General features: G+C 34.2%; 1 protein-coding gene across 1 annotated transcript in view; it reads right to left on the reverse strand.

The window, feature by feature from the left end:
* LOC131857711 (secreted RxLR effector protein 161-like) overlaps positions 1-13,403 on the reverse strand; it is a 27,605-nt gene extending 14,202 nt beyond the window's left edge. Inside the window, exon 1 of the mRNA XM_059210414.1 lies at positions 13,199-13,403. Coding sequence (XP_059066397.1) covers positions 13,199-13,403 — 205 coding nt within the window. The remainder of the gene's footprint in view (positions 1-13,198) is intronic.
* Between the last annotated feature and the right edge of the window lie 202 nt (positions 13,404-13,605).

The raw sequence follows: 13,605 nt of genomic DNA on the forward strand, positions 1-13,605 counted from the left end.
AGTGAATTTTTTGTTTTTTGCATGATTTCAAATGATTGAATTGTTTTTTTTATTAGTTTTTTGTTTTTGCATGGTTTCAAATGATTAAATTGTGATTGTTTAATAGTTTGATTCCAAAAAATAGTGATAAGATGCATACTTATGGTTATTGTTTTTTTTTTGAACTTTTCTTTACATATATATGTAATATGATTCTATTTAGGTCAACTGATCTCAACCATGGGAAAGAACAAGCGAGGAACGATGGAACAACAAGAGGCTCAAAAGGAAAGACAAAGGCAGCGTATGAAGAAATTGCATGACGTACGAACAATGGGAGAAGAAGGTATGTCAACCTCAACATCTCAATTCGATTTGCCAAATGAATATAATGCACCTAATGCAATTGAAGAAGAAACATTTGATAATTTACTATTTGAACCTAATGCAATTGAAGAAGAAACATTTGATAAGTTACCGTTTGAACCTAATGCTATTGAAGAAGATACCGCATTGAATAATCAATTAAATGATGAACATATTACACCTTCTCTACTTGATGAATTGAATGTACATAATGCACCGATGTTAACACCTCCTAGAGTCATTCATAGGAAACCAAAGTATCTAATTGACATTGATGAGAATATATTGAAGTCAATGCCCAATAAAATGAATGAACGAACTTGTAGGAGAATGGTTAAAAGAATATGGCAAAACAATTTTAAAAACTTAAATCAAACTGCAAGATGTCAATTAATTGTTCAAATGATTAAAAATTTGAATTTTAGAGAGACAATGAAAATTCTAGGCCTAAGATCATATGAAAGTAATAGTGAAAGAACTATTGTCAGAAATCTATTTGATGCATATCAATCTATTGGTTCAAAATCATGTAGTAAAGATTCTAATGCTACTCGACGTGTCATTACATCAACCATAATGAGCAAGAAAATAAAAAAAAGATCATTTGATAAGAAAAACAAGTAAGTCATTGAACGTTAGTAGAACAACATTAAGTAAAGCATTAAAGAGGTGAGAACAAATAGAGGAACCTAACAATAATTCTCTTTGGGCATTCTCGGGTAGACTACCACGCAAAGACAAGGTTGTTGTAGATGCACTAAAAACATTAATTGAAAATTTTTGGCATGACAACACAAGAGTATCACCCAACCAAAGAGATGTTGTTAGAAGGTGAATTGGGTCTAAAAATCATGAGCCACATGCAAAACACTATTTGGATATGACTCAAACTAAATTTTATGAAAGATTCCTTCAAAAGTTTCCTCAAATAAAAATTTCTCAAAGATTTTTTGAAATGGCAAAACATTTTTATATTAAGATTAATCATGTACGCACCACGTGTTGTTGTAGGATGCATATTGAATTTTCCATGCATTATGATATTTTTCATCATATTTGTTCTACTTTGCACACTAACGATGTTTTGTAGGAATGTAATATACAAGCACCTCCTAAGTCGGCAAGAGAATTTATTTCAAGTGTGTTATGTAATAGACATGATGGTTGCATTTATTATAAGATGCCTTGTTTGGAAGGTTCTTGTGCTATATGTGGTGGTTTGCAACGTTTACCAAGATGCATACATTTGGAGAGCACACATGAAATTGGTACGAAACTAGTTTCTTTTGGAAAATACAAGACAGTCACATATGGAGTTAAAGATGGAAAAGATTTGAAGAGATGTGAGCTAGTGAAAAATGATATATGTGTAGCTCAATTTATGAAAATGTTTCAAGAGAAACTAGTTTATGAGTACATAATGCATACACATAGAGCTCGATGGTTAGATGAGCAATTCAAGTTGTGTAAGGACACATTTCCTCTTGGCACCATTGTCTCTATCATTGATTTCACTGAAAATTATACTCTACAACCTCAAAATGAAGTGCAATCCATGTATTATCACTCTACACAAGTTTCTATTTTTGTACACATAGCATTCATGCATGCAGATGATAACACAAAGGAGGATAGAAAGGTTGTAAGAGAGTATCACTTCTACATAAGTGATGATCGTACTCATTTATTTGAGTTTGTACAAGGATGATTTAAATTTTTCTATGATAGTTTAAGGGAAAGGAACATATGATACAACGGACACTTAATATGGTCAGATAATTGCACCGCACAATTGAAGAATGCAAGGATGTTTTATTGGCTAACAAGGATGCATGTGACAAGCGGTGTACAACATTTTTGGAATTTCACTGAGGCTGGACATGGTAAGGGAGAGCATGATGGTGTAGGAGCATGTGTGAAAAGAGCCCTAGCCAGGGAAGAATTGAAGTACGAAGGTGGTGCTGAGTTGGTAGATGTAGAAACAGTTGTGTGATGGTGTAAGTCTATGATGGGTCCAGGTAATCCAGGTATGTCATTGGTTCGTAGATATTTTTGGTTGATTACTGAATCTAACATTGAAAACTATCTAGATTGTTATACAGTTACAGGATCGAGTGACATGCACTCATTTATGAGTTCAAATTCAAGTTCACTAGTAATTTATGCGAGACAGATGGTGTGTTTTTGCTCTTCATGCATGTATTGTTTGTGGGAAGAATGTGAATCAAAGGAGTGGGTTGACAAATGGTCTTGTAGACCATTGGTTCCCATTGATTCATATCAAATTCCCAAAGCACTACAATTGAGCCAGATGGAGACATCAATGGATTTTGACCATTTATTCGACCTAGTGGATTCAGGTGATTTTTTTGAGTTAATTTTTTTGCAAGTATTCTTTTTGGTTCATTTTGTTGTACATCATACTTTATTTTTGTTATTAATTAACACTTTATAAAATGCAGGTCATGTGTATGCAGTTGTTGCAGAAGAGAACAATGAAGAAGGAACATATTACTATTTGTGTCGTTGTGTTGAGCCTAAAAGAAAATTGACAACCACAATCATTGATGGAGAGGGTATTGAGTACCCAATAGGGTCTGTTGTCATGATAGGAACATGGCTTCAGAGATACCCTATCAAGAATTCTGATGTTTGGTTGTTCGAGGACTTTGAAACACACAGACATATTCTTCATTTCTCTAACCTTGTTGTTGCAACAAATATTCACTTGATGAAGTATTGTGGTAGACCTCATAACAAGATTTTATGGAAAGTTCGTGAATCTGACCACGAGGCAATACTTGACACAATACGGGTTAGAGCCGATCCTGAAGGCTCACTTGATTGATTCTACGGTTCAGAGTAGAATGATTTTGAGAATTTTGTATAAATCGTCAACGAATTGTTCTATATTCATTTTTTGTATATATAAATGCCCATGAGCTGATTTTTACATGTTTAGGGGCATAATTTTGTATATTTAAGTGGCAATGAGCTGATTTGTACATATGTACATGCCAAATTTTGTATATTAAAATGGCGATGAGCTGAATCACACATATTGTAATGCCAAATTTTGTATAAAATCCCATGAGATGATTTGTATATTAAAATGGCAATGAGCTGAATCACATATATTGTAATGCCAAATTTTCTATAAAAGCCCATGAGATTATTTGTAAGACAATTTTTTGTATAATCAAATAGCCAAGAGCTGATTTGAATAATATGTGACAATGTTTTGTGACTATGTTTTGAGTATATGTGATGTGTCCCTGGTCAATCATGAGCATTCTTGATTCTTGTATAATCATGGATAATTATTTGAGTCATTATCGGGTCATAGGGGTGATAGATTGAGACTACATACAATTTGAGCAAAAATTGTCATTGTTGTCAAAAAAATTGTCAAAAAAGTTGTCAAGCAACTTCTACATTACGTCGCTAGGGTATGACTCTCGACGTTCTGGTGCTTTGGGATGCACGATAGGGGAATACCTAGCGTAAACATGCCCACCCAGACGCACTCACGATGTCAGTTTGTGCACACGAGGAACAAAATCAATTCTAGCCAATCTTGCAACTTTTCCTTGCAAGCAACTGATGGTTTTTTGAGCAGGCGAAAAAATGCTACAAATTGAAAATGGCTTTGAGTAGTCAAAAACTGAGATAGGCAATTGTAGATGAGCCTCAGGTGACCCCACAAGATCAAACAGATTGATTGTATGTGTTGTGGATTGGAAGAAACAGTTCGTCAAATTTTGACAATTTTTTGGACTTAGGGCACTTGAGAGATCTCATCAGTAGGGTATGACTCTTGACGTTCTGGTGCTTTGGGATACATGATAGGGGCATGCCTAGCATAAAAATGCCCACCCAAATGCGCTCGCGACGTCGATTTGTGCACATGAGGAACAAAATCAATTCTAGCCAATCTTGCAACTTTTCCTTGCAAGCAACTGACAGTTTTTTGAGTAGGCGAAAAAATGCTACTAATTGAAAATGGCTTCGAGTCATCCAAAACTGAGATAGGACATTGTAGACGATCCTCATGCGACCCCACGGGATCAAACAGATCGACCATATGTGTCATGGATTGGAATAAACAGTCCGTCAAATTTTGATAATTTTTTGGACTTAAGGCACTTGAGAGATCTCACCGGTAGGGTATGACTCTTGACATTTTGGTGCTTTGGGATGCATGAAAGGGGTATTCCTAGTGTAAACATGCCCACCTGAATGCGCTCACAATGTCAGTTTGTGCACACGAGGAACAACATCAATTCTAGCCAATCTTGCAACTTTTCCTTGCAAGCAACTGACAGTTTTTTGAGCAGGCAAAAAAATGCTACTAATTGAAAATGGCTTCAAGTCGTTGAAAACTAAGATAGGCCATTATAGATGAGCCTCACATGACCCCATGGGATCAAATAGATCGACCGTATGTCTCGTGGATTGGAAGAAACAGTCCGTCAAATTTTGACAACTTTTTGGACTCAGGGCACTTGAGAGATCTCACCGGTAGGGTATGACTCTCGACGTTCTGGTGCTTTGGGATGCACAACAGGGGCATGCCTAGCATAAACATGCCCACCTGGATGCGCTCACGACGTTGGTTTGTGCACACGAGGAACATAATCAATTCTAGCCAATCTTGCAACTTTTCCTTGCAAGCAACTGACGGTTTTTTGAGCATGCAAAAAAATGCTACTAATTGAAAATGGCTTCGAGTCATCAAAAACCGAGATAGGCCATTGTAGACGAGCCTCACGCAACCCCACGAGATCAAACAGATCGACCGTATGTGTCGTGGATTGGAAGAAACAGTCTGTCAAATTTTGATAATTTTTTGGACTCAGGGCACTTGAGAGATCTCACCGGTAGGGTATGACTCTCGACGTTCTAGTGCTTTGGGATGCACAACAGGGGCATGCCTAGCATAAAAATGCCCACCCGGACACGCTCGCAATGTCGGTTTGTGCACACGAGGAACATAATCAATTCTAGCCAATCTTGCAACTTTTCCTTGCAAGCAACTAACGGTTTTTTGAGCATGCGAAAAAATGCTAATAATTGAAAATGGCTTTGAGTCGTCGAAAACTGAGATAGACCATTGTAGACAAGCCTCACGCAACCCCATGGGATCAAACAGATCGACCGTATGTGTTGTGGATTGGAAGAAATAGTCCGTCAAATTTTGACAATTTTTTGGACTCAGGGCACTTGAGAGATCTCACCGGTAGGGTATGACTCTCAACGTTCTAGTGCTTTAGGATGCATGACAAGGACATGCCTAGCGTAAACATGCCCACCTAGATGCACTCGTGACATCGGTTTGTGCACATGAGGAATAAAATTTGACCATTGCGAGCGTGAGGGTGCTCTCGCACCAACACATTGTTGTTTAAATTCATATTGTCGATTTTTGTTGTTTATATTCATATTGTTAATTACATATGCAAATATTCATTTAAATTTATAAAAGGGCAGCCACCAAATACAATGAATACACAATAATGAACTGATCACAAGGAGTTTTGTACGGTTAATTCAACATTTTAGAAATTTTATCAAATCATATTCCACGATTGCAATGCTTTATATCATATATTTTTGTTGTTTATATTCATATTGTTGATTACATATAGAAATATTCATTTAAATTTATAAAAGGACAACCACAAAATACAATGAATACAAAATAATGAACTCATTACACATTTATTGGATCGAATATCAATATTTATATATATAAAAAAAGGCATGCCTGCCAAGTCAATACAAGTATTACAAAAATGTGGCATATGCCATGTCCAAATTGATATATAATAAAAATGTAGAATATATCTATATGTATTGGTCATTCTATGACCAAAAATAACACTATATGATCTTAAACTTCTGGTGGATCATCAAAATCAAGCCTCTTCGGTGTAGTCCGCGGTTCTGTAGATGGCTGCAAAACCACAATTCAAAAGCCAAGTTAGAATTCTTTTGTAGAAAATAGTTCACAATTGACATCATAACTATGCATTTAACTTTAATTCCTTTGCAATTGAAATGTAGATTACCTCATCGGCTGATCCAAGAGCTAATGTCTTCGCTCTCCTCTCCTTGTCACTCTTAGGAGTTTTCTTGAAGACGTACTTAAATGGATCCACGTTATGGTCGTAGCGTGAAGGAGTCTATTGTAGATTAAATGTACAATTAATACAATGTACTAACATAAATATATCAAAAACACTTAAAAGCTATAATATAGAGAACAATGATGTACCTGTGCCTCAGATGCTTCTCCAATGGACTAAGGATGGCTCACCATCGATGTAGAAACGGTCGCTATTACCTATACAAAAAATGTACAAAGATTAAATATAATTAATATAATGATAAGTATTGAAGGTTGAAAACAATTAATTTTACATATCAAACAAAAGTGTACCAGGTCCTGATATGCTTCTCCAGTGCAAGGAGGAGGTTTCTCCATTGACGAAATAGGTATAGATATTTGTTGTATGAAAAAATATAAGATTATAATATATCACAAGTTCACATGTACGCGTGCATATAATCATGAAATCAAGAAAATAAAGTAGAGATACATACCTCCGCCCTCTCTTGATTCGCAGGTGAATCAGGTGCATTCAACATATCCACAAAGCTCAATGGCCACTGTACATGTAAAATAGACAAAAAACACTAATCAATCTACAAACCGCAACTAATACTTGATTTCAACATTTTCAAACAATTGTACAACTAAAAATGTGTTCAATTACCTTCTTCACACGTTTTGGCATCTTCGAGATATTCTTTTTCTTTGGATGAGCCCTAGATGCGGAGGGGGTGCCCTAAAAATAGAAAATTAACATGAGATATTAGTACAGATAATAAATTAAACAGTATAGCCTTGTAGGCCAAAATTGATCGCCAACAACGTGATGTCATCAATCTAGGACATTTCGTCCCCTGTCAACACCTACAAACCAGAAATTGGACAAAGCATTAAAAATAGTTAGTGGCAATGTATTTTTTTGAATTCAAAGTGTACTATTCTATTTTAACATGTTACAAAATTTATACCTCAGGCGTCGAAGTTCCAGCTATGGTAATTGGGGGAGGTGTATGGGATACCACTGTTGCATCCTAAAATGCATATTATTTTTCTCAATTTAAATCGATGTATAAATGAAAATTCATTTATGTAATTACAAAATTAAAGTGACTAATAAATAAAATGTTATGAATTCAAATCAACACACCTGTGTCTATGGCTCATGGACAAACACCATGTCCATCAACTCATCTGTCAGTGCGACATCCTCAACCGTGTGAGCCTGACATCTACAACCGCAAATCGTGCATAGATGATATGAGTATCCATCTGCACTGGCTGCATCATCTATCCCCGAGCATATCCCCGAGCAACTGACACACATATGCTCGATGGGCTCTCTATTGCCCTCTAACAGCTCATCATCCAATACAACAGGGTGTGCTAATGATGTCCCATGCTGGATGATGGCACCAGTCAATGTTGTGGCCGCCTAAAGAGTCTGTAGCTCCATCAACTCTTTCAGCTCTAATGGGACAGCCTGATGCACCTTGGGTTTGGGTTCTAGGGGGCGGCGACTCTCCGCAGCTAATCGCCTACAGGCTCCAGGTCTATCTTGGGTAGAGCCACCACCTCTACCATGAAACTCTCTCATGTCAAAATAATTTGGGCACACATTGAGCACAAACTCACAATATATTTTTTCTCAAAAAATATAATGGCACCTCATAATTATTACAAGGTGGATCATCAAAGACCATCCACCACCTTTGCTAAAAAAGATTCTTCATCTGCACATTGGTACACCAATGTATGGGAAACCTCTTTGCATTAGGAGGTAATGACTGACCAGTTTTGGGGTCAACAAAAAGGGCACATATTTGTTGTTTAGAAATATTTTTGTTTTTAACTCCATCGTATGATAGCCCATTGGCATAGAATTGACGACACCTATCCCTAAAGCTTTCCCATTTGGTAATTTCAGTGGAAACAACTATGGCACCACTAGCTAATGTTTCTAGGCTAGTGGCGAGGGATTGATGATGGTCAAGTTCAGAAGTTTTCAATTTTACAATTAGTCTATTGATTTTGGATGTATTTTGCCCTAACTGATTAATTAATTCTTCCTGTGTTTCGGCTGTGCGGTCAAAAGGAGGAATTGGGGGTTGTTCTTGTGTGTTTTCAGGAGGTGCATTTGGTTGTTCTTGTGGGTTTTCAGGAGGTGCATTTGGTTGTTCTTGTTCTGGATTAGAAGAATCTGGTTTTTAAAACAAAAAATGAAAAAACCTAATCAAAATTAATGAAATTAAATTCAAAATGTAAAACAAATTGCATAAACCAGAAAGAAAGACAAAAAAAAACAAAAAAACTAACCCTGATCCATAGCTTGAGGACAAATTTCGCACCCCTTTGCGGTTTAGCTTAAAAAATGGGAAAAAAAGAAAGTAAAAAATGCGCTTTTCAGGTAAATGAGGACCCAGTTTTTTTTAAAAACTTTTTTCATTAGGCATTGCATACGTGGTTTTACTAGGATTATTAGCGCGTACGCGCTCATTTTCCTATAAGCAGCGCGTATGCGCTAATTTTCCTAGGTGTAGTGCGTACGCGCTCAGTTTCCTAAGCTTAGCGTGTACGCGCTACCTTTTCTAGGCTCGGGAAGAACAAACCTAAGCGCGTACGTGGGAATTTGAAATTTTAAAATCGCGTACGCACTGCCTATTTTTCCAAGTTTTTTTTGGGTGGTGTCCACTTTTCTGACCACCATCTTTGTGTACACACCCTGATACCTTTTAGAAATATTACTATTTTTGCTAGAAATCTACATTAATTAGAAGAAGGAAATATCAATAATCAATATGAAATGGGCATCGAAATATATCATTTCTTATGTTCTATAGGTTTTGAGGAAGGACAACCAAATTTGTGTTTGCAATTAAAAAGATTTTGGAAGATAAGAATGGATGATTAAGTTCACAACGTAATGAGGTTGATAATATAAAATGTTGTATATTTTTTGAATTGTGACAATGATTACAAAAATAACTCAGTAACCAACAAATGTATTCAATCTAATCGATTTTGTAAGTTAATCCTTTACATGGATTTTAGAAACGTGGTATATTATAAAGAAAATTTGTATAACTTATTATAATTATTCACACTAGAATGTACCCTCCAATATATTATCCAAACTATATTTCACTCTCGGCATACCCCTTGAACCTACTTTAGGTACAAGAGCTAGTTATTATATCTGCCATGTTCATGGGTATATAGTTGTAGAAAAATCTCCCTAATGTTAGTCTAACAATGACAATTTTGCACTATCTTTGTTAGGGAGCTTTTGATTAGCTTTTTTATCATCGATTCAAGATTTATTATTTTATTTTATCATTTTAGAGGATCATGGTGTTAGAGAATATCATTATGTTTATTTAGCATCTTGATTTAAAACATCAATTTATTAAGCATATTGATTATAAGAATTTACTAGATCTAATAGTGTTGATGGTGCAGTTTTAAATGAATGCTATGAATTTGTATTGATAAAATGTTAATTAACCACAAGATTATATTTTATGAAGTATTTTAACAATTACATTGAAAAAGTATATATTGTTTTCTTTTCTTTTCTTTCTACATATTGACTTATCAATCTAATGGAAAAATGAATACTTATAGGTATGTATTTAATTTATAAAATAATTTCTTCTAAATGAAATATTCAAAGTAATGAGTCATGTATGTTAGGGAATCCTTTTTATTTAATTAATTTTGTTTTGATAATACACGTGGTATCTTGTTATTTGTATAAGGTTCCTTACAAATCTTGCATGTCTTATCTTAAGTGTTTGATTTAAATATAATTCTTCAATAGCTATATTTTTTTTATCTATGATTTCTTTTTAATGTATATCATACAATTAATTAAATAAGATATTCTAATTCTTTATTAAACCCTCCAATGTATCTTTATAAAATACATATTTAAAATTTGCAATCTTTCCTTAATTGTTGTCAAGAATAGTTCAAGCTTATTAGCAAGTAAGAACCATTCAATTTGGTCCACAAATTTAATGTAACAATGAATAATAATTTAATATTATGAAATTTATATTTTTCAAGTTGATATCAATAAATCAAGAATGATATCAAGTTAATAACCATGCCCAAACAACAATCATAAATTTCTAATTTCCTTCAATATAAAACAATAATCCATGAAACTCTAAATTTTATCTAATTAGTTCATCAAAGTAAGAATTTTTATTTAATTATTCTCATTTAAAGACTGCACCATTACATGATATGATTTAATGTATAAGATAACTTTTAAACTGAACTATTCAAAAATTCAACTAACCAAGAATTTAAACTAGATCTAAAATAAATATAAAATATTGTGAATATTGATCATCCAAGGGAATCTTAAAGAGATTACTAGATAAAGGAGGAAGTTTTTTTTTAAGGGAGATCTACAACACTGCAAATGCGAATGGAAATGGTATCTAAAACACTGGACAACCAAACTTAATTGAAAAGACATTAGAAATTCCATCCAGAACAAAAAAGAATAAATTTTTTATCTTTATGCCCTACAACCTCCTTGCCTAAGTGAGATAGAAGCCTCATATAATCAGAAAAGATAGAGAATATAGATAAAAGTGCATCATTGTAGATATTTACATATGTTATAGCTACAAGTGTTTATGCAAAGATTCGTGCTAAGTATGCAATCCAGTTAACAAACATTACAATTGAATGACAGATCTTTCAAGGATGAATCTATAAAATATTACATGACCCAATTAATAACCATGTACAAATGAAATTGTTCATAGCTATGACTACCTATTCTTCCTCTCTAAAATGATCTCTTTCCTTTTTAAATCTAGTGACAAAACAAAGCAAAAAAAAGAAAAACATACTCCATCTCTCTTTAAAAGATAGAAATGATTTCATAATATGCACTAGATAGATTTGTGAAAAGGCTTGATAAGCATTGGAAAAAAAACAATTAACAACTATAGATAAAATTCCTCAACAACAATCTCTCTACCCACATAATTAAATAATAATAATAAACTTTGCATAGGTCCAAAGCATAATAAATTATTTATTTGAGAAAGTTCAAGTGTTTCTCTATGATAAGATTAAGAGCAATGTCCCATTGTAGCAAATAAAGGGATTGATTAACACTAACAACAATGATCTATAATTATTAGGATCTATGACAGTTTCATGTGAGTTGTTAACTTATAAAATGATTAAATTGAATGCCTTAAAATTGAAATTGAAATGCTTAAATAAACGACACAATAATTGAACAACGAATCAACAACAGAGAAAGAAGAGAAGACAAGGAAACACGAGTTGATAATGGAGTTCACCAAACAACTACGTCTCTAGGTCCCTCTCCAACAGAGTGACTGATCCTTGATTATGCTCCAAAAAAATGATTACAGGGTCTTCAACTTGTTACAAGTTTCCTCACGTCCCCTCAGATGATAATGAATTACAACAGTGCTTCTCCCCACTACAACAAGCTTGACTTCAAGCTCCCAATGCACTAAGATGAACAATTCACTATCACAAGCAAACTCCTAAAAAAATTTTATTCTCCAAAAGAATTATATCACCCATTCAATCACCATTCATTACTCCCTCAAAGTCTCCACTTACCCCTCTTTTTATACACAAATTTTGCCTAATATGGTCTATAACCATATGATATTTACAAAATCTTCCCTATTTCCCATTTACATCCAAAAATGAACCTACCGCTTTAAAAACAATGGCCCTTATAATTTTGTGCTTACAATATAATCTTAATAATCTTTTAAAAATATATCCCCACAAAACCCGGTCCTTACATATTATTTGGAGCTATATGCTATTTTTGGCTTACTTAACAAGCATTGTATTTTTTTAGCCTTTTTGGGTTTTATATTTTTTAAATATAAACAAGGCCCTAACTAAACCTGAAATACTCATGGCTTGATCGGTTTGGAGACAATTGCGGGAGTCGAGGGTTCGACCCCCTTGATCCCCTTTATGCAGCTTGTTACTTGTGATATAGATATTTGTAAAGAATTTTTAATCTCCGATAAGCTATCAAATCAAAGATCTAATGGTTCATAGGACATTAAGCACAATATTATTTTTCCTAATTCAATTCAATCTAATGAGTAGTAACAATATTAATATTCCTAATTTAATTCACCATTTATGGTCACTTCTTTAGTTTGACAAGAATGTAAAGTTTCTCATCTACTTGAATAAGAATCTGATCAATTGTTTATGCATAATTTTGATTGACTCTACAAGCCTAAACTGACCATTTCTCTTTTATCTATGATCATTCTAAGAAAACAAGATATCAGGTTTAGGTAGACAACCATACATGCTCGCAATTGATAAAAGACATCATACATTCAAGATTACAATAATTTGATTTTCTTCTAACTTGAATAATTTATTCAATAATAGATAACTCTAATGTGAGTGACTTCTAATATAAAAAGATTCTACATAATACCTAGACAAACCTTTGCTGTTTTACTCCCTACAAATCAGTGGAATTCTATGACATTATTGCATCCAAGCAAATCATATTTTTTACTCTCTAATGATTCCCACCATATAAAACACAATTAAGGAATAATAAACAACTTTGAATATGTCCAAAGCATAACAATTATTTATTTGAGAAAGTTGAAGTTGTTTCTCTGTGATAAGATTAAAACAGCAACGTCCGATTGCATGAGCAAATAAAGGGATTGATAAACAGTGACTAACAGCAAAATCCCACACCTGGACCACAACGTCCGATTTCGCAGCATAAGCCAAAGATCTGTGTGAGACAAATATTATCGTCCCTGCACAGAATAGCTCCAGGCACCCTACACGGATCACTCTCAGGAGGCTCTGCATTCGACATACCCACTGCCAATGCCAAAACAGCCAATGCTATTATTAACACCAATTTCATTGCCGTTGCCATTTTCTTTTTCTGTTGTGAAGAAAAATGTTGTGGGTAAGTCGGAATTTATAGAGTGGAATTATAGTGGAATCACCGTCAATTTTGGACTGGAATTTGTAACATTATTGATGAGACCAGCCATCCCATGATTCCTCTTCTTCTTCAGAGGTTTAATCGACGTAAATTTTGTCCAAATTTAGGAGCCGCTCTAGAAGAGATCAAC

This window comes from Cryptomeria japonica, chromosome 8, assembly GCF_030272615.1.
Source record: "Cryptomeria japonica chromosome 8, Sugi_1.0, whole genome shotgun sequence".
In the NCBI taxonomy this organism is placed as follows: domain Eukaryota; kingdom Viridiplantae; phylum Streptophyta; class Pinopsida; order Cupressales; family Cupressaceae; genus Cryptomeria; species Cryptomeria japonica.